Genomic DNA, 23828 nt, shown 5'->3' on the forward strand with positions numbered 1-23828 from the left:
TACTCAATTTCATTTTATTTTATTATATTCCAACACACAGAACTATAACTCACAATTCCACAATCTCTCATAAACTTTCTTAATAATAATAATATTATTATTATTATTATTATTATTATTATTATTATTATTATGTGAGCTATTATTTTTTTTTACTAGCAAAAGAAAATGACCACTCGTGGCATGGCATTAATGCAAAGCCATCATCCAATTTGGCAACTTGGTAAGAAAAGGAATCAAATCCGTATGGATATATTGATAATTATCCATTTGATTATGGCCATATAGCAAGCACCATGATCGACCCATCCACAAAAAATACACACACACGCACAAAAAAAATATATATATGAGAAATTGACAGGAACAAGAAACAAAAACAGCACATATTGTTCAACCTTTTCAACAGAACTTCACGATGCATCATCACACCCAAAAACCGAACTAAACGTGACATAAAAAGTTACATTCGAAACTCCAAAACCGCACACAATGCACAATCATACATTAAAAAAGTAGTTTCTAGTTTCCCACATGAGTTGCCACAAGATTGACCCCATCAAACCAATCCAACGGCCAGGAAGAGCCTCCGCAAAATCTTTGGTCACGGTGAGGTGTATAGTGTCAACGACATGGTCCAATTTAGTCATCTTCAAACAAACCAATCCCATAAAGATAGAGATTTCCCACCAAACTTCCCTGTTCTCTTCTCCCTTACGTTTCAATCTTGAATTCCCTTTGAGTGTTCACACTCACAAATATATATAAATACATAGATAGATTCACTTCTGTTGTATGGTTCATGCGAAGTGTTTTTCGTGTTGTGTGTTCTGTATCCTAGGTTGTCTAAGTGGTAAACGCTCGATCGAACAGATACATAAATAGAAGAAAAAGGATAGTTGAGAAACTTTTTCTTTGATTGATAGAGAAGATGGAGAACATGAAGATGAACAAAGATGAAAGATTTGCACAAAAGGGTGTTCCAATTCACAGCCAGGTAAGGAAGATCAAGCAGGAATCAGAGGAGATTGTTGATTGGTCCCCTGGCAAACCAGAGATCAGACATGTTCTTCGCGAAATTAGCCGGCAGATTTCCCGGTCGCCGTTGGGAGTTTCCGGCCAACCCATTTCAGTTGGTGAGTTATAGGGTGAGAATATGGTGCAGGGTTTTGGATTAGTGTGTTGGTGTACACAGGTTGAAGAGGGAGGTTTTGTTTGCTTCCCCTGTTCCTGTTCTGTTTTCCTCTGTTTTTTTTTTTATCAGAGAATATTTAGGCATTTAGCTATATTCTCCATTTTATTTTCTCATTTTGTGTAAATAGTAACAAAAATAATAATATTATTGGATATATTATATAGACATCCAAGGTTCTTTCTTTAAATTTATGAATTTAGAGCTTCAAAGTTTTTGTTCATAACATATGTTCATTATGGTGGGGTTGAAGAATTGGTCTTTGAAGGATTCTTAAGTTTGAATTGATCTTTGAAGGTTTAAGAAAAAGAAGAAGAGTATGAATTCAATCACTTGCTTTTGTACAATCCTTTGTGTTGAAGTTTCCATGATTCTATTTTGGGTGCTGTGGTCTTTGATGAGTTTTTGTTTTTCTATTTATTCTATTTTAGTCGAATGATTTGAATAAAAGTTTGAAGAGTTTAAATGTTTTTCTCACATCTTTATACATGACAAAAAGATTCAAGGTTTCAATGGCAAAGTGCTGAAACTCAATAACAAATTTAAAATTTCTGGGTTGGTTCATTTTGTTTTATTAGAGAAAAAAGTGTAGAAAACAGTTTTGAATATTTATTTCGTAGAATCTCTCAACATGTTCTTTGAAATTGAATTTGAATTAGAGAAAGGATGGATATGAACCGTGAAGAATGGTTTGAATTGGCCAACGAACACTTGAAAACCTAAGCAGTAGTAAAGTAGTGGAATCCATTATGGTTTATCATTTGCGTTAATGTCACGCCAATCATAATTAGGGTTTTGTTTATCTTGACAATAATCATGATTAGGGTTTTGGATTTATGGGGAGAAGGTGGGTGAATGTTTGGTTGAGAAAAGGTAGGAGGAAGCAATGTTTTTTCTCTTGATGCAATAATATTAAATAAATTTTAGAGTTAAATGTGTTTTTGGTCCTTACTTTCTAATGAAAATTAAAATTAGTTCTACTTCGAAACTTTGGACCAATTTAATTCCTCATCTTTTTAATAAATAAGTAAATTTAGTTTTTCTAATAAAATTTTATTAAGTTTATTTGATGTTTTAAACATGTTTCTAAGCAAACATTGAAACGAGAATGATTTAAATTATATAAATAACTCAAATACTAGCATGAAATGCATTTAAAACGTCAAATAAACTTAAAAATATTAAAAATATTTGGTTAAAAGGATTAAATACACACATTTTCAAAATTGAGAGATTAAATTAGACCAAACAAATATTTAACCTTAAATTTTAAATTTTTAGCAAGTGTTTCACACAAATATTTTAAAATGTGAATCAAATCTCCATTAATCAAATATAAAGTAATCAAAACTCATAAACATTAAGCACAAAGAACAATATCAGTGTAAACGAATTCTGATCACTACATTAACCTTAACAAAAATGAAAATTAGTTATTTATGTTTTCATGTTAGAGTTACTTGTTACGAGTGAAAATTGATTTGTGATAAAAATAAGGGAAAATGCTTTTAGTATACAAATTCTAAATCACTCCGATCATATGGAAAAACTTCTATTTATTTAAATTCTTAAATAAAAATAACTTTTTTGGATAATTAAGAGAAAAATAAAAGATAATGTTATCAATGAAAAAACTTAAAGCTAAAAGCTGAAGTCATAAACATTATAAATATTATGTATTGACATGATATAAAATGCAATAAAAGATTGCAGTAGTACTAAATATGATATAAATTATTAACTTTTATATGAATGCAATATATGTTTTTTAATTATTATATTATTCACGTCACTCGTAGGTTGATTAAAGATAGGAAAAAGAAAAAAAAAAGTAAGTTGAACAAACAACTTGGGTTGGAATTTAATGAATGTTTGTTAGGAAAATAAATTTAGTGAAAAAAATTAAATGAGTTTCCCTAATAATTAAAAGTATCTTATATATATGTTAGTTCGTGAAAATTCTTTCATCCAATTTGTCTATTTTTTTTGTTTGTGAATAAATTAATTTTGACTTATACATGATTTTGTTTCTCTTATAATGAAGTTTTTCAAGATATACCCTTATGTTTTGCTAGAGAATTAAAAAAATCACCATTCACATCAATGAGAATCTATTTCAAAATCAGTTTTTTTTTTTTTTTATATCAATTAATTATATGTCCACATATGAAACTAAAATGTGAAAACAATCCATGTTAACAGTTTTTGTTTTCAAATATTATTAAATTTATGATAACAATCACAAAACGTGAGATTTAAGAGTTCCTACTTCAGCCGAAAACTAAACCTAGCGATGGTAGCTATAAAATTGAAGTCATCATCCATGAATTTAAGATAATGCGTAGTTCCCATTCTTTGGGTGAATTACAAAAGTACGAGCTTCTTTATTCCTTCAATAACAACACTTTCTTATACTTCATTCTTTTTCTTCTCCAACTCCATTTTAGAATTTTATTGAACCTCTTCAATCATGTTATGGACAAAAACTAATGCATATAATTGAGAGAGAGAAGTGTCTTTTTTATTGGCTTTCGTTGAAAGAAACTTGAACATGAGGTAACTCATGTTTAAAAGAGAATGTGTTTGGTATTTTAACTTATGGAAAATGATTGTTTGACATTGATAAATTTTTCAACAAATTGATGTGGTTTTGATTAATTGATTTTTTTTAAATAAAAACATATTGCACGTGTGAGAGAGAAATGTGAAGGAAAGCATTTGAAATGGTGTGAAGCACGTGACGATGGTTCACGAAAATTCAGAAGACGCTCCCTCACCAGATTCAAAACCTTGCTGTTTTACCAAAATCATATTCTCGTTACAGATCGAAATTCTTCGATCCCACCTTCACGTCACGAAATTACGGTAGAACCAAACCCCACAATGATTGGCGGAAAATCCTTCCTCCATGGAGAACACGAAATCCCTTTATCGCGCTGATTCAACCCACGAAAGCCTCTTCGGAGGGACAGTCACACCCACAACTCCTTTCATTTTTTCTTTGTTAAGATAACAATGTCACTCTCAGGGACAACCTTAAGGTTTTGTCTTTCTGGTTCTATTTCCAAGTTTGCTCCTTTTCTTCCCAACCCTTCTTTCCCCTTTTCCTTTCACTTTCATTCTCACTCTCCTTTACTTGACCATGACAATGTTCACGGAGCTGCTGTATCCCAATTTGATAGCATGCTTCATATGCGCCCTGTTCCTCCCATCTTTCAATTTGGGCAGATTTTGGGATCTCTTACAAAGATGAAGCATTATTCTACAACTATTTCCCTTATCAAGCAGATGGAGCTCAAGGGAATTCAGAGTAACTTTGTCATTCTCAACATCCTCATCAATTGTTTCTGCCACTCAGACCAAATGCCCTTCGCTTTCTCTATTTTTGGGAAGATTCTCAAGCTGGGTTATCATCCAGGTATCATTACCTTAAGTACTCTCATCAAGGGTCTCTGTCTCAAGGGTGAGGTCAGGAAAGCACTCAACTTTCATGACAAGGTGGTAGCACAGGGGTTTCGACTTAACGAGGTTACTTACGGAATGTTGATCGATGGCTTGTGCAAGATAGGAGAGACAGAAGCTGCCATCAAGTTGCTCAGAACAGTAGAAGGTGGGTTATCCAAGTCTAATGTGATAATGTACGCCACTATTATTGACTCCCTATTCAAAGATAATCTTGCAAAAGAGGCTTATGATTTCCTAAATAAAATGATATCAAATAATATCAGGCCTGATGTTTATATCTATAGTATAATGATTGATGCTTTATGCAAGGAAGGAAAGATAACAGAAGCCAAGAATGTGCTAGCTGTGATGGTGAAAGCTGGTGTGAAACCTAGTAGAGTTACCCTTAACATTTTAATGGATGGATATTGCTTAGTCAAGGAGGTGAAAAGTGCTAAACACATATTTAATGATATGATCCGAATTGGAGTAACTCCTGATGTTCACAGTTACAATATCATAATTAATGGACTATGTAAGAATAAAAGAGTGGATGAGGCCATGAATCTCTTTCGGGATATGGATACCAGGAACATGGTTCCTGATACAGTGACTTACAGTACTCTGATCGATGGTTTATGCAAATCTGGGAGAATAGCTTATGTTTGGGACCTTATTGATGAGATGCATGATAGAAACCAACAACAGGATGTAATCACTTACAATTGTTTGTTAGATGTTTTATGCAAAAACTATCATTTAGACAAGGCATATGAATTATTGAAGAATATGATGGAAAAGGGAATTCAGCCGGATATGTACACCTGGAACATACTTATTGATGGAATGTGCAGAGGAGGAAGAGTTGAGAAGGCACAAGAGATCTTTCACGATCTTTTAATTAAAGGCTACCCTTTAAATGTATATAGTTATAGTATTATGATCAATGGTTTTTGTAGAAAGGGTTTGCTTGATGAGGCATTGAGCTTATGGTCCAAAATGGAAGACAACGGTTGCTTGCCTAGTGCAGTAACTTTCGAAATAATGATTATGGCTCTCTTTGAAAAGGATGAGACTGATAAGGCAGAGTCATTTCTTCGTGAAATGATCTCTAGAGGCTTGTTGTGAAACCATAGAAGGTGAAACTTCATTTCTATATAAAGTTATGTTTATTAGCTATATAGGATACTTGAATGATTTGTAAATTTTATATCTGTTTGATTAGAGGAGAGTGAGTTCTCTGAACCTGCTGCTTTCCTAGCTGGATATTGATGTGAAGAGTTGATATAATTTTTTATTTTGATTATCTTTGAACTTTTGTTTTGACTTTGCAATTTTATTGTAGGATTTGTTTAACTGATTAGTACCGAGGTTGAAATCAATGATTGTGAAACTATATCTTTTCATTCTTGCTTTTCAATTTCTGGAAGTTTTAGCGGTGAAAGTATAAACTCACCTGCTCTCGGACTTCATGCGAAGTGTAGTAGTGGTTTACATGGCTTATGTAAATTATGATTTGTATTCTGAAATGGTTTCTGGTTTATGACTTTTGCATTGTCGAGAAGTTACAAGAAACAATTGGTTTTTTGGTAATTTAAATGACAACATATATCCTTAGGCCTAATGTTTATACTATAATATATTGATTGGTGTGACGTGTAAACAAGAAAAGATGAAAGAAGCAAAAAATGTGTTAGCTGTGACAGTGAAAGCTTGTGTGAAACCTGATGTTATAGCTTGCCCATGCTGGATGTGATTAAACAAGTTCCTAAATGTGCTATTTTTAAATGAGTTGTGCACATTCAAAAGGGGCTTGAGAAAACCACAAATCGAAACTGTTTCAACCTTGTCTCAGTCAAATATGGCTCAAAAGTGTGGAGATCCATGCACATTCATTGTACCGTGCACCACCGGAAAATCTAAACTGGGAAAATATGAACACTCATGAGTTTGCTATTTTCCATTCTTGCATGTTTATAGGCACGATTTTCTTCTTGAAGGCTGTGTTATAATGGTCTGATTAATCTCCTGATTCTAATAATTCATGATTTGAGTTCTTAGTTTTCAGTTTTACCCATTTTAGAAAGTTAGGTTTTTTGGTCTAGTTTTGCACCCATTCGTTGTTCCAATCCTGTCATGCACACTTTAATTAGCATTTTCTACATCATACATAGACTATTCTAATTGTTCAGTTCATACGGACATTTTATCAAACACCTGTGAGCATTCTCATTTTCATTCGGGCATTCCATTCATTCCCTCCATCACTAGATTTATTAGAATAAAGTAACTACTGTAACATAAGAATACAAGTTGAACCCAAGAATCAATTCTTGTTATTGATGTTGAAGTTATTCTCAACCATACAGAAGACACAGCGAGGCTTAAAAGACCTCAGAAAACAACAATTCCTTGGAGACATAACTAAATTGTGGATCAAATGGTATTGAAAACACAATTCTGAGTGGTCTAAACATGTGTTCATGGTTTCCAGAGGATGGTGGTCTCTGCAATCATGGAGGTGACCACATAAGGATCCATGTTAGAAGCTGGCCTTCTGTCCTCAAAGTAACCTTTCCCTTGTTTCTCTGTGTCTCTTCCAACTCTAACTGAGCTTCCACGATTTGCCACACCCTTTAGAAAAAGAAAAAAAAATGTTACATTATTAATTGCTAATCTCAAAAAACATCATAAGATACCAAAAGATGATGACTTACCCAAGAGAAGGTGTTGATGTCTGCAGTTTCATGTCTTCCTGTTAAACGTCTCTCATTACCTTTTCCATATGCTGCAATGTGTTCTCTGTGTCTCAATCCAAGCTTTTCAATGGCCTTCTTAATCACCTCATAACCACCCTCTTCTCTCATGGACTTGGTGCTGTACTCACAGAAAATCATACATTTCAAACAACAATAACTGAAATATATATAACATGTTTATATATTTCGAGTCCAAATTTTTTATTAAGTTTTTGGTGTTATTCTTCTACTGTATTTTGAAGATACACTAGAAGAACAACGCCAAATAAAGAATCCAAACTCATTACCTGTAGTTTGTGTGTGCCCCAGCTCCATTCCAATCTCCCTGATGCCACAACCATGAAACAATGAAGTCAAAATATTGAAATAAATTAATGATGCAATTAAGTTTTATTATATGCTTCAATCTTTCTACCAAGTTATCAGCAAGTTTTACAAGAAAATATCTCACCGGAATAGGCTTGGGATCAAATGAAACAATAGCTCCAGCCAACTCTGTAATCCTCTGTAGCATAACAACATTTCATCAATGTTTTCATTGATTTTCATCAATCATATATAATCCTTAATGATAAAAAATTAGTGAAACTTTTTTATTACCTCCAAAATGTAGCGAGCAGCCCACACTTCATCTCCAGCAGAGATGCCAACAGAAGGACCAACTTGGAATTCCCACTACAAAATAAGCACAAAGTTGTTCTTTAAATCACACCATGGAAATGCTTTGGTAACTCTATTATCAGTTTCTGCAATTTAAATATTAAAATTTGTGATTGTACCTGGCCTGGCATAACCTCTCCATTGATGCCACTAATGTTGATTCCTGCATAAACACAAGCTTTGTAATGTGCATCTACAATATCACGACCATAGGCTTTATCAGCACCAACTCCACAGTAATATGGTCCCTGTTCAAGTTAAACATTGATTATGATGAAAATAGAAGAGAAATGGATAAATTCTTGTCATAAACATTGATTATGATGACTTTTGTCTTTATTCAAAGCTATGATCTTTGACATTACGTGTGACAAGAAAAACCAACAAAATAAAAATCTGATGCAAACAACAAGACAAAGGCGTGTATGAAATCAATCACTGAGTTTCAATTATTGCAATATAGTACAATCAAATTTGGGAAAGTTACCCAAAACAATGGTAACATGAAAAAACAGTGCTTGAAAATGTAAAGGAAAATAGAACCAGAGCGAAGTGATTATCATGAAATTAAATTACAATATATTAATGTTAAATTATTATTTATTAAAAGGAACATTTATACCTGTGGCCCAGGAAACCCACCAAGTGGCCACCCAAGTGGCCAATTCACATCTTTCTGCAACAAGGTGTATTCTTGCTCAATTCCATACCTGTCGGTGAAATGGTAAATTGTAACAATTTCATTTACAAAAAAGCAGAATAAAAAAGTGATTTTTTTTTTTGTAGAATCTAATTATTTATTGAAAAATTGAATAATCTAAATAAAATGTTGGAAAAATACTTACCATGGTACCTCAGCAACAACATCAGGGTGGCTGAAAATTTTTGCTGCATCATACCTCTTGTTGGTTGGAAGTGGTTCACCAGCTGGGGTGTAAACATCACAAATTACCTATACATTTTTATTCAAAGTGTGAAACTTTGACCCACAAAATAGTATACAATCTGATTAACCCAAAAAAAAAAATTATGCTTTATTATTAAAATTAAATATATTTTTATCTCTTATCATAAAATTAAAATTAATTTCTTTTTTATTTTAATTTTTGATTAATTTAATAGATAAAAATATATTTAATCCTTGTTATTATTATTATTGTAAGTAAAAAATTTCAACTTTTACAACTTACAAGAATATTATTGCCTCTCCTAAAGGGGTCCTTGAAAATAGCTTGTGGACTTCATCAAAAGAAAACACCAACCATCAATTATTTTATGAAAAAAGAATAACATTAAATACAGAAAAGTGCATAAGAGGATTGAATCATACTATAGGATGACTTCACTATCATCCCCAGGAGCTTGATCTGTGCTAGACCCATCATAGTTCCATTTTGGAAGTTTTGCAGGTTCATCCACTGCTCCAGGAAGAGTCTATTTTCCACAAACAAAAGAAAAAAAAAGGTAAAAAATTTAAAATAGTGAACATGGAAAAGGAAAAGTTTACCCAGTTAATTTATTAATTATCTTATCACTTGAGATGAAGAAGAAAAAAGAAAGAAAAAAAACAATTACTCTGGCTTTGCTTCTGAGGTCCATACCAGATCCACCAACCCTGTTTAAAGCACACAAAAATAGTTAAATAACTGTCCTTTGCTACATCATGAACTAGATCAAACCCAGGAACAAGATTCCAGCATCATCATTAAAAAAACTATCTTTTCTTATGTTCTGTTTGATGGAACAACATCTGAAAGGAAGCAGTGTTCCCAAAGGATCACTCAATAAAGGGGTTGGTTGATTGTTACATTAGTGGAACAATAACACTATTTGTTCATAGATTTAGAAAAGAAAGAAAAAAACAGAGTCCCCTGTTTCTTTGCACATGGTTTTTGTGGTGTTTGAGACAGAGGCTCACCATATGTACTCAGCAATGATGTTTTCTGAGGATTCTGAGAGATTGAGGTTGATGAGATCTGAAAGCAAAGACATGGTGATAAAAAGAAGAAAAAGATGAATATGAAAGGATGTTGTAGAAGATACCAAAATGTGAAGCTTTTTTGATAGGGTGAAGTGAATGAAGGACTCTGTTTGGTGTTAGAGTCGCTTTATAAATAACAATGAGTCACTGATGTCAAGAATAAACCTAAGATTCTTGTTGCATATTGAATGTGCTTCGAGACCATTTTTCTTCCACAAAGTTGAATAATGAGTCACTTTAATTAATTAACTAATTAATTAATTAATTAATAAGAAAGTAGTTGTCAAGAGAAATTTTAAGAATATTTTCTGTGTAACTGAAAAACTTTAAAATATAATTTTAGTGTAAGAAACAGTGAAAAGGAAGAGAACAAAAAATTATGAAAAAGAAAATAATAAAAAATGTGTGAATATTCATGTTTTGCGGCTAAAGTTTGATTATTATATTATGAAATTATGAGAAAGGTGAAGTGATAAGCACTTAGCCAAAAGCAGGTTGCGTCCTAACCACGTACTTTCATTAGATTTGATTACATAATAAGAGTAAGTAACAACACAACACTGATGATTATTTTTAAATTTTATTAAATTATATTATACTATGAATATATAAAGTATATTACTATTCCACCAACCACTCCTCGTTAATACAGAAATTATGTGCACAAATTATTACTTATATCGATAATTTATTTATGTCAAAACTTCATTATTTATCTGTGGTTTCTTTTAATATGAATAAAGTTTATTTATTTTTTGTGTACCCAAAATAACTAGTGAGTTATTATGTATCTTAATTAACTGATTAATTAGTTAATGATGGTAGCTTTATTCATTAATTAAAAGTCTGGTTTTTCTGCTAAATTTTATAGTATTGTATTTTAAATATTAAAAATATAATTTTTTTATTATAAAGATAATTTTAATATATTTTAAAAATTTAAAATTGATGATCAGAAAAATAACATAAAAAAATAAAAAAATAATTTAAATAATATTTATTTAACTCAATTTATTTGTTTGAAAAATCTATCGCAAATTGTTTTTTTCAAATCGAGACATTTCTTTCTACTATAGAGACTACTTTCGTATATATATATATATATATATATATATATATATATATATATATATATATATATATATATATATATATATATATATATATGCGCACTCTTTTTATTCTCATTAAAATTTTGTTTTCAAATTTCTAAACATTTTTTACTGCATTTTCTTAAACTTTCGTGTATTTTTAAACTATATTATTTGTACAAAAAAATGGCAGTTTTATTAATGAATAATCTTTATCAAAAACCTAACTCGCTATTATGACTCCTCTTTTCTAATATAAATTATTTTATTCACAACAAAAGTTTACTTAAAAGAAACTTAATTCACTGTCACTCAAAATACCAATCAGTTGTCTCAAAATATCATGATACAAATATTAAAGTCTTTTCTTGTTACCTTTAAACCAAATAATTAATATCATAATGTTAAGTCCAGAGTTTTAAATTTGTTAAGTGATAATAAAGTTAAATATTTTTCATAAGTAAAATTGTATCATTTGCATATGTGACTTAGAAAGATAGAAACCATGAAAAGGAAAATTTTATATATTATACTTGCTTTCAACAGCAGTAAAAACAACATCATTTCCATGGAGTAAAAAGAAAATCATAAGTTAGGTTATGGATTTATTACCGTTGATATTTAATATTTAATTTTCTAAGAAATACAGTATTAGTAAAATTTATTCAAAATATTAAGCTACTATTTTTCTTAAAATATGTTTATATTGCTTATAATTTATGGTATATATATATATATATATATATATATATATATATATCATAAATTTAATAATTTATTTATTTTATTCAAAATAAATCTAATACGTTTTAATTTAAAAAGAGATAAATTCATGTCAAGCGCAAACACGCAATTTGTGGATCGTTGATATTCTGAGAAGGAAAATTTGAAGGAATTGAAAATACTATTTATGTTTACGCATTAAGAATATTTCATAATTATCTATGCAACATTAATTTCATTTAAATGAATAAAAATAACAGGAATGGACTTTGTTTTAATAACTTAAATATATTTTCCACTATGGATATTTTTATGTCATTTTAGTATCACTAACATGTCGAATAAATAGTAAATAAGAAATTAGAGTACATTTTTGAATATATAGTACACGCAGGGGTGTGGAATAATTTGATATTGATATATAATCATAATCTATAATATATTACCAATTTACCAAATTGTATAATAATCATCTTATAAATGGTCTAAATAATTAGTTTTAATAATAATAATAATAATAATAATAATAATAATAATATTGATATTTTATAAAAATAATGCTTAGAAATTGAATCTATATCTTTAAGTAATATTTATGAGATGCAACTATTGTTAAGGGTAATAATTATAATTATGTTGAATAATTATAATACTTAGAAATTTTAATTTGTCGGTGAATATAAAAGTATTGCAAATATGGTAACCGCTTGAATCAGTTGAATGCATCAAGAAGATAAAATTAAAAATTTATATTAAGATAATGAGATGATAATATATATAAAACATGTTAATTTAATATTCTACGTTAGCAGGCTCGATTCACTTGGTACGATGCAGATAAATTTGTCTGATTAAGACAAAGATTTGGTTCAACAATCTTTCATATGAGAGAAGTGGACATTAGTAACACATTTTTTTTTATTAATTTACTTACAAAACTATGAAACGTAATTTATATCAAATATTAAAAGATGTGTATTTTTTTAGCAAAGGTAAAATTAAAATAGGTGATATATTATAGTATGAAATCCTGAAAAAGATTGCATGAGATATTGGGTATTGGGTATGGAGAGATGAAAGATTTATCTTAGATAAAGCTGCAACTGGTTTTCTCTAGACTTTGCAATTTAATGGCGGTGAACTTATCACTAAATCCAAATCCAAGGAATGAATATTTAATATAACCATTTGAGTTTATCTTTCAAGAGTTTATCTATGATGCTCTTCCCAGTAAGTCAAGTCAGGCTTGAATATTTTAATATAGGTTTATTAATGGATTTAGTATAAATATTATATAATTATATTTGTGATATCATAAAAAATTAAAATTAAAATTAAATTAAATTTTATTAAATTTAATTTAATTTAACTAAAATTAAAATTAAAATTATATTTTATTAAGTTAAATTAAATATAAAATAAAATGAAATAAAATAAAATAAAATAAAATAAAATAAATTTATATTTTATTATTTTTAATAATTTTATTTTAAAAATTATAATATAAAATTTTTAAATATTTATGGATACGTGGATATTCACGACTTTTAAAAATATTCAAAAGTATTTTTTAAACAAGAATTCAATAAATAAATCGACAAATCACAGAATAATTTTTTTTCGAATTAAGTTACAAGTAAACATGACGTGTTATCATTCCAATTCACCCACATCGGATTAACCCTAATTAGTTAGGGTTAAGTTAAAAATGAAAAAATTTAACCCCATTAATTTTTTGATATAAAATAGATTAATTAGAGTGATTAACTGACTCATAAAATTAAAAATTAACTTTTCAATTATTTTCAAATATTTAAAATTTATAGAATGAAAACAATTTTATGTTTTTTTTAATATTAAAATTTGTAAAATCACAAATATAAAAAAGTACAAATAAATCCCATCAACAGTGGTTATGACTGCATACTTATACGTCCAAAGACAAAATAATTTCACATATGCAATAATATTAGAATTACCGGTTATTCTAAAACTTCATAATGAATTGCTTTGCAAATGAACATTGAGCTAAAAACATTATCATAACAAGTTAAAAAAAAATAAAATTGTAAGTGAAACCAACCCAACTCAAATCCACATAATCCGAAAATTCTTCTAATTTCTTAACCGGACCCAACTGAAATCACGGTGAGTCTGATTGGTTCCCGATATCTAATTTTTTGACATGTTGACCTGCAATGACATTAACTTTTATACTTTTATGTATTTTGTACTTGTTCACGATCAAAGGTGCTCTCATTTGAAAAAAAATAATAATAATATTAATCCCATAATTTAACCCTCACATTACAAGATTCAAAATTCAGTTCTACAAGACAGCAGCATAAAAATAGCATGACATTAATCTCGGTATCTGGATAAGCAGAGACATAAATCTAACATTAAACTGAATACAAAGTAGTTGATCAAACAGTTTGTGCCAAAATTTAAAATGTAGACAAGGTTTAAACAATATACAAAAATCAATAACTTGTTGGGGGTCTAATATCCGAGATCGAGTGAATGCTTCTTTGCTCTAAAACAGATACCTGTGTCAATTATTCTTCGAATATTCTTTAAGCCGATGTGCAAGTTTCCCTTATGAGAAAATTCGCTTCTTCTATAGCTGTGTTGTGTATACAGAAGAGGTTGGAATGAGAGAAACTAAAGCCAAAAAGAAAAAATCCAAGTATACCATGTTTGCTACCAACAGATTCATCTCTATATGCTTTGCGTATCTAATTCAGCTAGCAGAATTTATTCCTTCTAAATAACATGATTCCTGAATGCCATGATCATTTTGGGTGACAAGAACAAGATGAATGCCAAGAATGAACCAAAGAATAACTTGATGAAATATTTGACAGGGTCGTGATCAGCATCTTCAGAAGTGCTGATCCGTGGATACATTGCTTTTGCTGATGGGAGAGCTTCTATTACTGCATCAGCCAAATCTGTAATGAAGGAAGGGGTAAGACCAAGGGCAGGTACACGTGCCCAATTCTTGATGCCAGATTCAAGAGCCAGTTCCTTGTACTCCATGTCAATTTCTTCAAGGGTCTCAATATGCTCACTCACAAAGCTGAGATACAATAAAACGGGATTACTTTTACTCTCAGGTATATTCACAACTTTCTACAGTACTGTAATGAGTAACATACTGGAAAACCCATAAGCTACCGTCTATAATATTTATATCTACAAGCGTATAAGACCAATAATAACGTACCTCACTGGAACAGCTAAAAGACTCTTTACACCTTTCTGGCCAAGCTCAACAAGAACTTCGTCCGTATATGGTTTCAGCCACTGTACAGGACCCACTCGACTCTGGAAATTCATCCAACAAAAAGGTATGAAAACAGAAAAATAAAGGGTACACCACAGAAAGCAATAATACAAGCCGGGATTTAAATATGAAATCTCCATTTAACTCAAGACGCCAGAAAAGTTGAGTTCAAGGATTCAAAATCAAAACAAACCTGATAAGCAAGAGTGTGCTCATTACTAATTCCTCTAGCTTTCAACTCTTGCATGATCAAGAAAATGCACTCCTCCATTTGATCTCGGTATGGATCCCCAGCCTCCTCGACGTAACTGACAGGTACACCGTGGGCACTGAAAAATATCATCGCCTACACAGAAAAATGCAACGGTTCAAAGTGCAGTAAAATACATCACACAGCCTTCGATTTATGTAAGAGGCATCTGGAAAGAAGCATTCAACACAATAATAATCTACCTCTTTTGGTTCAGAAAAGCTCTGGAGCTCTTTCTCAATTAAGTTAGCCATTGACTTGATGTAACCTTCTCGTTGATACCAAGAGTTTATAATGGAAACAGGAAGAGTAGACAAATAGGCATCCTCCCTGAATTAAACGATATCAGTTGATAAAAGAATAATCCTTGAATCACCTAAGGGCATTAATCATGAAGTGCCAATAAGCAGTACCTGAATACTTGCTCAAGAACACGGACGCTTGATCCAGTTGTGGATATAGAAAATTGGGGATAAAGTGGTAGTACCACAAGCCTTGTTATTCTGTCCCTCTTAATCTGTCATTCAAGACAAGCTTTGATTTTAGACTCAAGTCAAAGGTGAGCCACTGGAGCCCAGAAGAAATAATCCAATTCATAATTAATTGTTCAGTATGTCATTTAATTATGAAAAGAGCAAATGGATGAATGAGAGAAGAATGCAGAAATGAAAAAAAGCACAAGAACTTACTTGCTGAATTGCTTCTTCGGTGAATGGATACCAGTATCGCATCCCCACGTACACATTTGAAGAGAGGCCCTTTGCTTCCAAAGCCTTTTTGATTGCAAGTGCCTGCACCACAAAAGCTTCATTAGTTCCAGAAAAATTACCAACAGACATAACATTCATTGATTGTAACGGGAAAAGGGCCAACAAAGAATTCTTGTTGCAGAAAAACACAACGCAGCATATAATGGGAAAACCAAAAAATTGAACTCTACCTGGTCATCTGTAATTTTGCGTAAAGGAGAGCCACCACCAATAGCAGCATACCCTTCCTTGGATTTAGGAGCTCGAAGCACAGAAATCAATTTTGCCAATGGTCGCTGGAGAAACCTAAACAATCTTGGAAGACGAATGATATCCTGTCGCAATACAAGAAACGCTCATCATTCAAATCATTCGAATGTACTAGGTTTATTAATGTGGAATTTTCACAAACGGAATAAAGTAACCAACCATAGAAAAAACACAAACAAACTTAACATAGAAAAAACACAAACAAACTTAACATACAGGATCAGCAAAAAGATTAAACAGAAAAGGTTGAACGTCATTCAATGTCTCTGGTCCTCCTAGATTGAGAAGTAGCACGCCAACTTTTTCTTCTGCAACATGCGTAGGAGGTTGTAAGGCAGCTACATCATAAGCACCTGTCTCCACAGAATAAGAAGCTCGACCACCTAGGTTTCTCCTGCCAGAGGGGTTCACACAAAGCAGGCTATTTCTTCTATTGGTGGAGTCAGAACACAAAAACAAAGACACTTGAGACGGAGACTTGTTAAAATTTGAACGGAGATCAACACAGCCAGGATTTCGGACATCAGAACGTAACCTGAAAAAATTAAGAGTGACCAAGCATTTAGTTAGTAAACTCTCCTTAGAGGTGATAAATTCAGCATCACATAGAAAACTGTGACTCATATCGAGTTAGGATATGCTTGCAGTTTGCGGCGGCAGCCGCAACAGCCGCGGCATGTTGTGACCGCCATGAAAAACCCGCATCGTCACCGCCATGTTGCGGCGACAAGCCATAACTCCGCCATAACGGATTTTTGATAACATTCAAGTGAAATTGCATACATATGTGACAGACAAATCAAATCAGTGGATGGAGTGAGAGGTGTGATTTGGAATCTACGGTGGAAAGGAAAACAAATTAGAAAAGCAAAAGCCCTAGAAAATGGACAAAGGATTACTTGTTGGCAGCGAAGGTTACGCAGTCCGAGTGGCGAGGGCCAGACCTGAAAACGACGCCGAATCGATCCAGATCGCAGGTGGCGGCGGCGCCGGTGTGCATCATTTCGACGGCGCAGGAGGCGAGGCCGAACACCAAATCCGGTAGAGGAAGCGGAGATTTATTTTTCCAATTTACTAATTAATTAAATGACCATTAAATTTCACCTCTTCAACTTCTAAAAATTCATTTGATATAATAAAATGGTGATCTTAGGAGGAAAAAGTACTATTATATTAAGTTTTTTGGTTGCCAAAGTTGAACTCAAAAAGTCAATACCAAACACCAAAAACCAACAATAAGTCTTCTATTGCGTGTTTGGAGGTACACTCAAATTTTTTTGACTTTATAGCATGTTTCTCATTTTTGTTGCCCAGCATATGCTTGTTATATTTATAGGATACACGGATAAAACACTTTTTTTTTCTTCAAATTATGAGTATTAATTGATAATAATTTTATCAAAATTCGATTTATTATAAATCAAATTCTTAACTAGATTTTCTATTTTTTTCATCTTTCATTTTTTTAAAATAGGAAAGAGAAAATTTTGAAAATAAAATTAGAAATAATGCAATTTAACAAAAAATAGAAAAACAATATTTTATAATTATGATTGGTTTTTTAAAGTTAAAATTGGAAAATGTGTATTTATTTAGTAATAATAATTTAATTTAAAATAAATTAGAAGCAAAAAGTTAGAAAAATGAAAATAAAGAATAAGCTGCTTTAAAGTTTTGAAAAATATGATGGTATGTGGTAATAGTAATTCATTTAAAAGTAAGTTAGGAGTGGAAAAATAGAAAAATAAGAATAAAGAACAAGATGATTTAAGAGAAATTATTTGAATACAATTTTAAATTTATGATAGTTTGATGTAAAATTAAAAGTCATAAATATATTTTTATTTAGTAATAATAATTAATTTAAAAATAAGTAAGTGGCATGATTTTTAAAATTTTAATATTTTTGATAGTTAATAACTTGACATGAAAATTAAATAATTTTTTAGGTTTTTATTCATATTTTTATTTTTCTAAATTCACATACATCTAATTTTTTAAATTAATATATTTTGTTATTACTCAATAGATTTACGTACATCAGATACGTTCAATTATTTTTCTAAATTCACATACATACCATTTTTTCAAATATTCGAATCCACCAAAAAACTAAATTTTGACTTAAAAAAAGTGTTCTATTTCTACACTCACCCACACTTTAGTTTACTTCCACCACTACGCCCTTCTTTCGTCTTTGTTGTGAACATAACAATGTCAGTAACAAGGTTAAGGTTTTGTCCTTCTTCTTCCATTCCCAAGTTTTCTCCTTTTTTTCTCAACCCTTCTTCCTTCTCTTTCTTACACTCTCATTCTCAATCTCCTTCACTTCACCATGACCATGTTCACGACGCCGTTTCCCAATTCGATGGCATGCTTCATATGCGACGTGTTCCTCCCATCTTCCAATTTGGGAAGATTTTGGGATCTCTTACAAGGATGAAGCACTACCCTACTGCTATTTCACTTTTTAAGCAGATGGAGCTCAAGGGAATTCAGGGTAACCTTGTCATTCTCAACATCCTCGTCAATTGTTTCTGCCACTTAGACCAAATGCCCTTAGCTTTCTCTATTCTTTCCAAGATTCTCAAACTGGGTTATCATCCAGATGCTATAACCTTAAGTACACTCATCAAAGGTCTCTGTCTTAAGGGTGAGGTCATGAAAGCGCTCAACTTATATGACAAGGTGGTAGCACAAGGGTTTCGGCTAAATGAAATTAGTTACGGGATTTTGATCAATGGCTTGTGCAAGATAGGAGAAACCGAAGCTGCCATCAAGATGCTCAGAAGGGTAGAAGGTGGATTATCGAAGTCTGATGTGGTAATGTACTCCACTATTATTGACTCTCTATTCAAAGATAATCTTGCAAAAGAGGCTTATGATTTGATAAATAAAATGATATCAAATAATATCAAGCCCGACGTTTGTATCTATAATATAATTATTGATGCTTTATGTAAGGAAGGAAAGATAAAAGAAGCCAAGAGTGTGCTAGGTGTGATGGTGAAAGCTTGTGTGAAACCTAATGTTGTTACCCTTAGCACTTTGATGGATGGGCATTACTTAGTTAACGAGGTGAAGAATGCTAAACACATATTTAATGTTATGATCCAAATGGGAGTAACTCCTGATGTTCACAGCTATAACATGATGATTAATGGATTATGTAAGAGTAAAATGGTGGATGAGGCCATGAATCTCTTTTGGGGAATGCATGAGAGGAATATGGTTCCTAATACAGTAACTTACACTTCTCTTATCGATGGTTTATGCAAATCCGGGAGAATAGCTTATGTTTGGGATCTTATTGATGAGATGCATGATAGAAATCAGCAACCAGATGTAATCACTTACAATTGCTTGATAGATGCTTTATGTAAAAACTATCATCTAGACAGGGCATTTGAATTATTGAAGACAATGATGGAAAAGGGAATTCGACCGGACATGTACACCTGGAGCATACTTATTGATGGAATGTGCAGAGGGGGAAGACTTGAGAAGGCACAAGAGATCTTTCAAGATCTTTTAATTAAAGGCTACCCTTTAAATGTACGTAGTTATAGTATTATGATCAATGGTCTTTGTAAGAAGGGTTTGCTTGATGAGGCATTGACCTTATGGTCCAAAATGGAAGACAATGGTTGCTTGCCTAATGCAGTAACCTTCGAAATAATGATTAGGGCTCTCTTTGAAAAAGATGAGAATGACAAGGCAGAGACATTTCTTCGGGAAATGGTCTCTAGAGGATTGCTGAACCCATAAAAGGCCTTTTTAACCAAATGAAACTCAAGGGAATTCAAGTGACCTTATCAATCTCAACATCCTCATCAGATCAGTTGTTTCTGCCACTTAGACCAAATGGCCTTCGCTTTCTGTGTTTTTGTTAAGATTCTCATACTGGGTTATCACCCACACGCCATAACTTTAACAACACTCATCAAATCTCTATGTTTCAAGGGTTAGATCAAGCAAAAATCAACTTTCATGACATGTGGTAGCACAAGGGTTTGGGCCCAACCAAGGTAGTTACAGGATTTTGATCATGGCTCGTGCAAGATAGAAGAGACAGAAGCTGCCATCAAGTTGCTTAGAATAATTGAAAGTGCATCTTGTGGTAATGTATAGCACTGTTATTTACTGTATTCAAAGATAAACTTGAAAACGAGCCTTATGATTTGTATTCTGAAACGCTTGCCAAGGGAATTTATCCGATCTTTTAACCTATAATACTTTAGTTTGAGGCTTTTCATAGGGAGTCAGTTACAAGAAGCAGTTGATTTGTTGAATGATGGTATTAAATAACATGAACCTAATGTTTATGTCTATAATATGCTAATTGATGCCTTATGTAAGAAAGGAAATGTAAGAGAAGCCAGGAAAGTATTAGCAGTGATGGTAAAAGCTTGTGTAAGACCTAATTCTATTACCCTTAACACTCTAATGGATGGGTATTATTCACTCAAAGAGGTGGAAAATGATAGACACCTATTTAGTACTATGACAGAAACGGGAATAACTCCTAGTGTTTATAGCGACAACATCACAATCAATGGATTTTGTAGAAATAAAATGATGTAGTAATCCTCCATCACTGTCTTCACAAATCAGATTTCACTTACCTAAACATTCTAACTTTAGCTATTTCGTCGGATTGATGCTCGAGTTGTTCCCTATACTTCTAAGCCATCAAAGCATATATTTTTCTCTCTCAAAGAGTTTGGAAGTGAAAAGAGTTTGGTTTTTTTTGTAGTTAGGTTTATTGTTAAGAAATTGTTCTCTTACTTCTGCTAGACCTTCTAGTTTTCTTGATACCTTAGATAGTTATACTAGATACTAAAGTAAGATTCTAAGTCTATATTAGATAGTTGTTTTTAGTTGAGTGTAGCTATTCTGATTAATTGCTCTAACCATAGTAGATAGATTAGTTTTCTGTTTCGCTTAGCTTTTGTTAAACTGATTTTGGTTGTAGTTTTGACTGACATAACAGTGTTGATACTAATTTTTTTTTTTGGCTGATTCTAACTTTACTAACTCTTTCACATATGTTTGCAGAGTTATCTCAGTTCACTAACACCATTAACACAACTAACATTTATCTTTTGTCTCTAACGTGATTTTTGCTGGTGTTACTTGTGTAGGTTCTTCCAATCAAAGTTTTTATACCAGTTCACATGGGGTTTTAGTACATAGTTTCTTGCTGTTGACCATATGTGTTATGATCTTATGAAGCCTATTGCTGACACTGTTGCTATTATTGATTTCACTGATATTTCTCCTCATTCTAATATTCTTGATTCAGCATTTGCCATTGGTCCTATTAATATACCTGCAGTTAGTAATGCTGATGCTTGTTCATATCTAGATGCATTTTTTGCTGATGAAGTTGATTCTAATTTTAAGAATAACAGCTCTGCAGTGTTTGAAGATTTGAAAGTTGATGTTTGAAGATTTGATACTTTCTTTATCTTAGGAGTAACATTTTGCTGTTTAGCTGTTTTCGTGTGAGTAATTTTTTGTTTACAACTTCAGTTGATAGGTTCATTCAATAAAAGTGTATCAGTTTTTTACGAAAATCAGTTTTGACAGATTTAAAATCAGCTTCAGAGTATTTCTAATTTTGTGGCCTTCTGAAAAGGGAAAAACACTCAGCACAATAGTAATTTATTTAAAAGTTAGGAGTGCAAAATTAGAAGAATAAAAATAAAGAACAACATGATTTAAGAGAAATTATTTGAAAATTTTTTAAAATTTTGATAGTTTTATGTGAAATTTAAATTAATATAAAAATAAGTACGTGGTATAATTTTTAAATTTTTAATATTTTGGATAGTTAAAAATTTGGCAAGTAAATAAAATAATTTTGTAGGTTTTTTAAGTTGTTGTAAGATTACAATATGTGTATTTAAAATATTTATTCATATTTTTATTTTTATAAATTCACATACATACATTATTTTAAATTAATATATTCTTTTATTTGTTCTCAATGGATTTAACTATATCACTTACGTTCAATTACTTTCTTCCGAATCTTCATTTAAAAAAAATCTTTAAAATTTTACTAATTTAAATTTCTTTAAAATATGTCTGTTTATATGTACTTATTTATTTATTTATTTAACTTTTGCTATTATTTATATATCATTTTCCAAATATTCGAATTCCAGAAACTAAATTTTTCCTTTAAGAAAAAAATGTGCAATATGTAAGTATAAATATAGTAAATATAATGTACAGTATATTGAATATATATATATATATATATATATATATATATATATATATATATATATATATATATATATATATATATATATATATATATATATATATATATATATATATATATATATATATATATATATATATATATATATATATATATGGCACTGAAAATTGGGAAAACAAAGTCATTAATTCTAGTCATCTACTGCTAAACTTCATAATGTAATATAAACTGTGCTATTTCTCATGTTGAAATTGCATGCATATTCTGGTTAGTTTTAAATATGTAGACATGTCCCATCATTTAAACATGAATAATTTACGTTCCCAGTTCATTGTGGCATTTCATCAAACATATTGTAAAAAAAAAACTAAATTTTGATTTGTGGCCAAATTGAGTTAGGCTATGTTGTTTTTAGTTTAAATTGTTAATCACAAAATGCACTTTATAACTATTAATCACAAAATAACAATTAGGATTGTAAATTGTTAAATATATATGGAGACTTCACTTGGCCAACTTAATTAAATAAATTCTCCGGCCCAATAAAAACAAGACAATTTTTATAATATATTTTTCCCTGACACTCCAGGCAATTGCTTTCTGCACCTCATGAATTTCTATCTGCACTTCATTATTTTTTTAATTCCATTTTTATCTTTCTATGTTTTATTTGAAGTTGTCTCCTTCCTGGGAATGACAGACCTCGAATACCTGAAACAGAATTCGAAATGAATATATAAAAAAAATCATTAATCAAAGATTAAAGAAAAGTAGTAGTAGATGATCTATGAATTTTTTTTTTTTATCAGATAATTGTTAGTTAATTTTTGATAAGAGACGGTGTAAACCATTTATTGAGTATAAAAGGTTTTTTTTTATAATAGTCATATGTTTTAAATAATAATCAAAATAAAAAATATACAAGTCCTTATGTAATATTAATTTTTTATCATCTGTCTCCAGGTTTATGAACCTAAATTTCCTCCTACCATACAAATATAAAACGATAATCTTATTAAAAAAATTCTCATGCACTTAAACTTGTAGTTAATGATGGTTTAATAATCTTTCAACACCCGCTGAAGCGCTTAATTGCCTAAAGAAAATTTGTATGAATAGTTATTAGTTAGGGATATATGCATACATGTCAAAACGCATTAGATAAAACTTTTCATCATTCTTTTT

General features: G+C 30.9%; 5 protein-coding genes across 5 annotated transcripts; 3 read left to right on the forward strand and 2 right to left on the reverse strand.

The window, feature by feature from the left end:
* The first annotated feature begins 463 nt into the window (after nt 1–463).
* Nucleotides 464–1360, forward strand: LOC146886648 (uncharacterized). The gene has a single exon (XM_085672362.1). The coding sequence runs from the start codon at nt 932–934 to the stop codon at nt 1145–1147; it is 216 nt and encodes a 71-aa protein (XP_085528488.1). The 5' UTR covers nt 464–931; the 3' UTR covers nt 1148–1360.
* A 2680-nt stretch (nt 1361–4040) lies between these two features.
* Nucleotides 4041–5962, forward strand: LOC114182084 (uncharacterized). Its single transcript, XM_028068838.2, has one exon. The coding sequence runs from the start codon at nt 4208–4210 to the stop codon at nt 5762–5764; it is 1557 nt and encodes a 518-aa protein (XP_027924639.1). The 5' UTR covers nt 4041–4207; the 3' UTR covers nt 5765–5962.
* Nucleotides 5963–6949: 987 nt separating this feature from the next.
* On the reverse strand, nt 6950–10218 carry LOC114182086 (glutamine synthetase PR-2). Its single transcript, XM_028068839.2, has 12 exons — nt 9974–10218; nt 9631–9670; nt 9386–9489; nt 9246–9294; nt 8901–9007; nt 8678–8765; nt 8175–8303; nt 7996–8070; nt 7847–7900; nt 7683–7720; nt 7354–7513; nt 6950–7270 (listed from the first exon to the last, which is right to left on the reverse strand). Exons 1-12 carry the CDS (start codon nt 10045–10047, stop codon nt 7118–7120), a joined length of 1071 nt encoding a protein of 356 aa, XP_027924640.1. The 5' UTR covers nt 10048–10218; the 3' UTR covers nt 6950–7117.
* A 4005-nt stretch (nt 10219–14223) lies between these two features.
* Nucleotides 14224–17654, reverse strand: FC1 (ferrochelatase 1). Its single transcript, XM_028068346.2, has 9 exons — nt 17308–17654; nt 16625–16943; nt 16330–16473; nt 16079–16180; nt 15803–15906; nt 15593–15719; nt 15333–15485; nt 15080–15180; nt 14224–14932 (listed from the first exon to the last, which is right to left on the reverse strand). Exons 1-9 carry the CDS (start codon nt 17409–17411, stop codon nt 14617–14619), a joined length of 1470 nt encoding a protein of 489 aa, XP_027924147.1. The 5' UTR covers nt 17412–17654; the 3' UTR covers nt 14224–14616.
* Nucleotides 17655–18583: 929 nt separating this feature from the next.
* Nucleotides 18584–21923, forward strand: LOC114181787 (uncharacterized). Its single transcript, XM_085672601.1, has 2 exons — nt 18584–20173; nt 20717–21923. The coding sequence occupies exons 1-2, from the start codon at nt 18623–18625 to the stop codon at nt 20990–20992; spliced, it is 1827 nt and encodes a 608-aa protein (XP_085528727.1). The 5' UTR covers nt 18584–18622; the 3' UTR covers nt 20993–21923.
* The last annotated feature ends 1905 nt before the right edge of the window (nt 21924–23828 follow it).

Source organism: Vigna unguiculata, chromosome 4 (genome assembly GCF_037176805.1).
Source record: "Vigna unguiculata cultivar grain cowpea cultivar isolate G323 ecotype 2 chromosome 4, ASM3717680v1, whole genome shotgun sequence".
NCBI lineage: Eukaryota > Viridiplantae > Streptophyta > Magnoliopsida > Fabales > Fabaceae > Vigna > Vigna unguiculata.

Coding starts and splice junctions, on each gene's coding strand:
- FC1 (XM_028068346.2), bottom strand. CDS start 17,411: ATGATGCACACCGGCGCCGCCGCCACCTGCGATCTGGATCGATTCGGC. Junction 15,720..15,802: donor GTTCTTGAGCAAGTATTCAG/GTACTGCTTATT, acceptor CGTTTAATTCAG/GGAGGATGCCTATTTGTCTA. Junction 15,486..15,592: donor GCTTTTCTGAACCAAAAGAG/GTAGATTATTAT, acceptor TTTTCTGTGTAG/GCGATGATATTTTTCAGTGC.
- LOC114181787 (XM_085672601.1), top strand. CDS start 18,623: ATGTCAGTAACAAGGTTAAGGTTTTGTCCTTCTTCTTCCATTCCCAAG. Junction 20,174..20,716: donor CTAGAGGATTGCTGAACCCA/TAAAAGGCCTTT, acceptor GGTATTAAATAA/CATGAACCTAATGTTTATGT.
- LOC114182086 (XM_028068839.2), bottom strand. CDS start 10,047: ATGTCTTTGCTTTCAGATCTCATCAACCTCAATCTCTCAGAATCCTCA. Junction 9,295..9,385: donor GATAGTGAAGTCATCCTATA/GTATGATTCAAT, acceptor CTTTTGATGAAG/TCCACAAGCTATTTTCAAGG. Junction 7,514..7,682: donor GGGGCACACACAAACTACAG/GTAATGAGTTTG, acceptor CTGTGAGTACAG/CACCAAGTCCATGAGAGAAG.
- LOC114182084 (XM_028068838.2), top strand. CDS start 4,208: ATGTCACTCTCAGGGACAACCTTAAGGTTTTGTCTTTCTGGTTCTATT.
- LOC146886648 (XM_085672362.1), top strand. CDS start 932: ATGGAGAACATGAAGATGAACAAAGATGAAAGATTTGCACAAAAGGGT.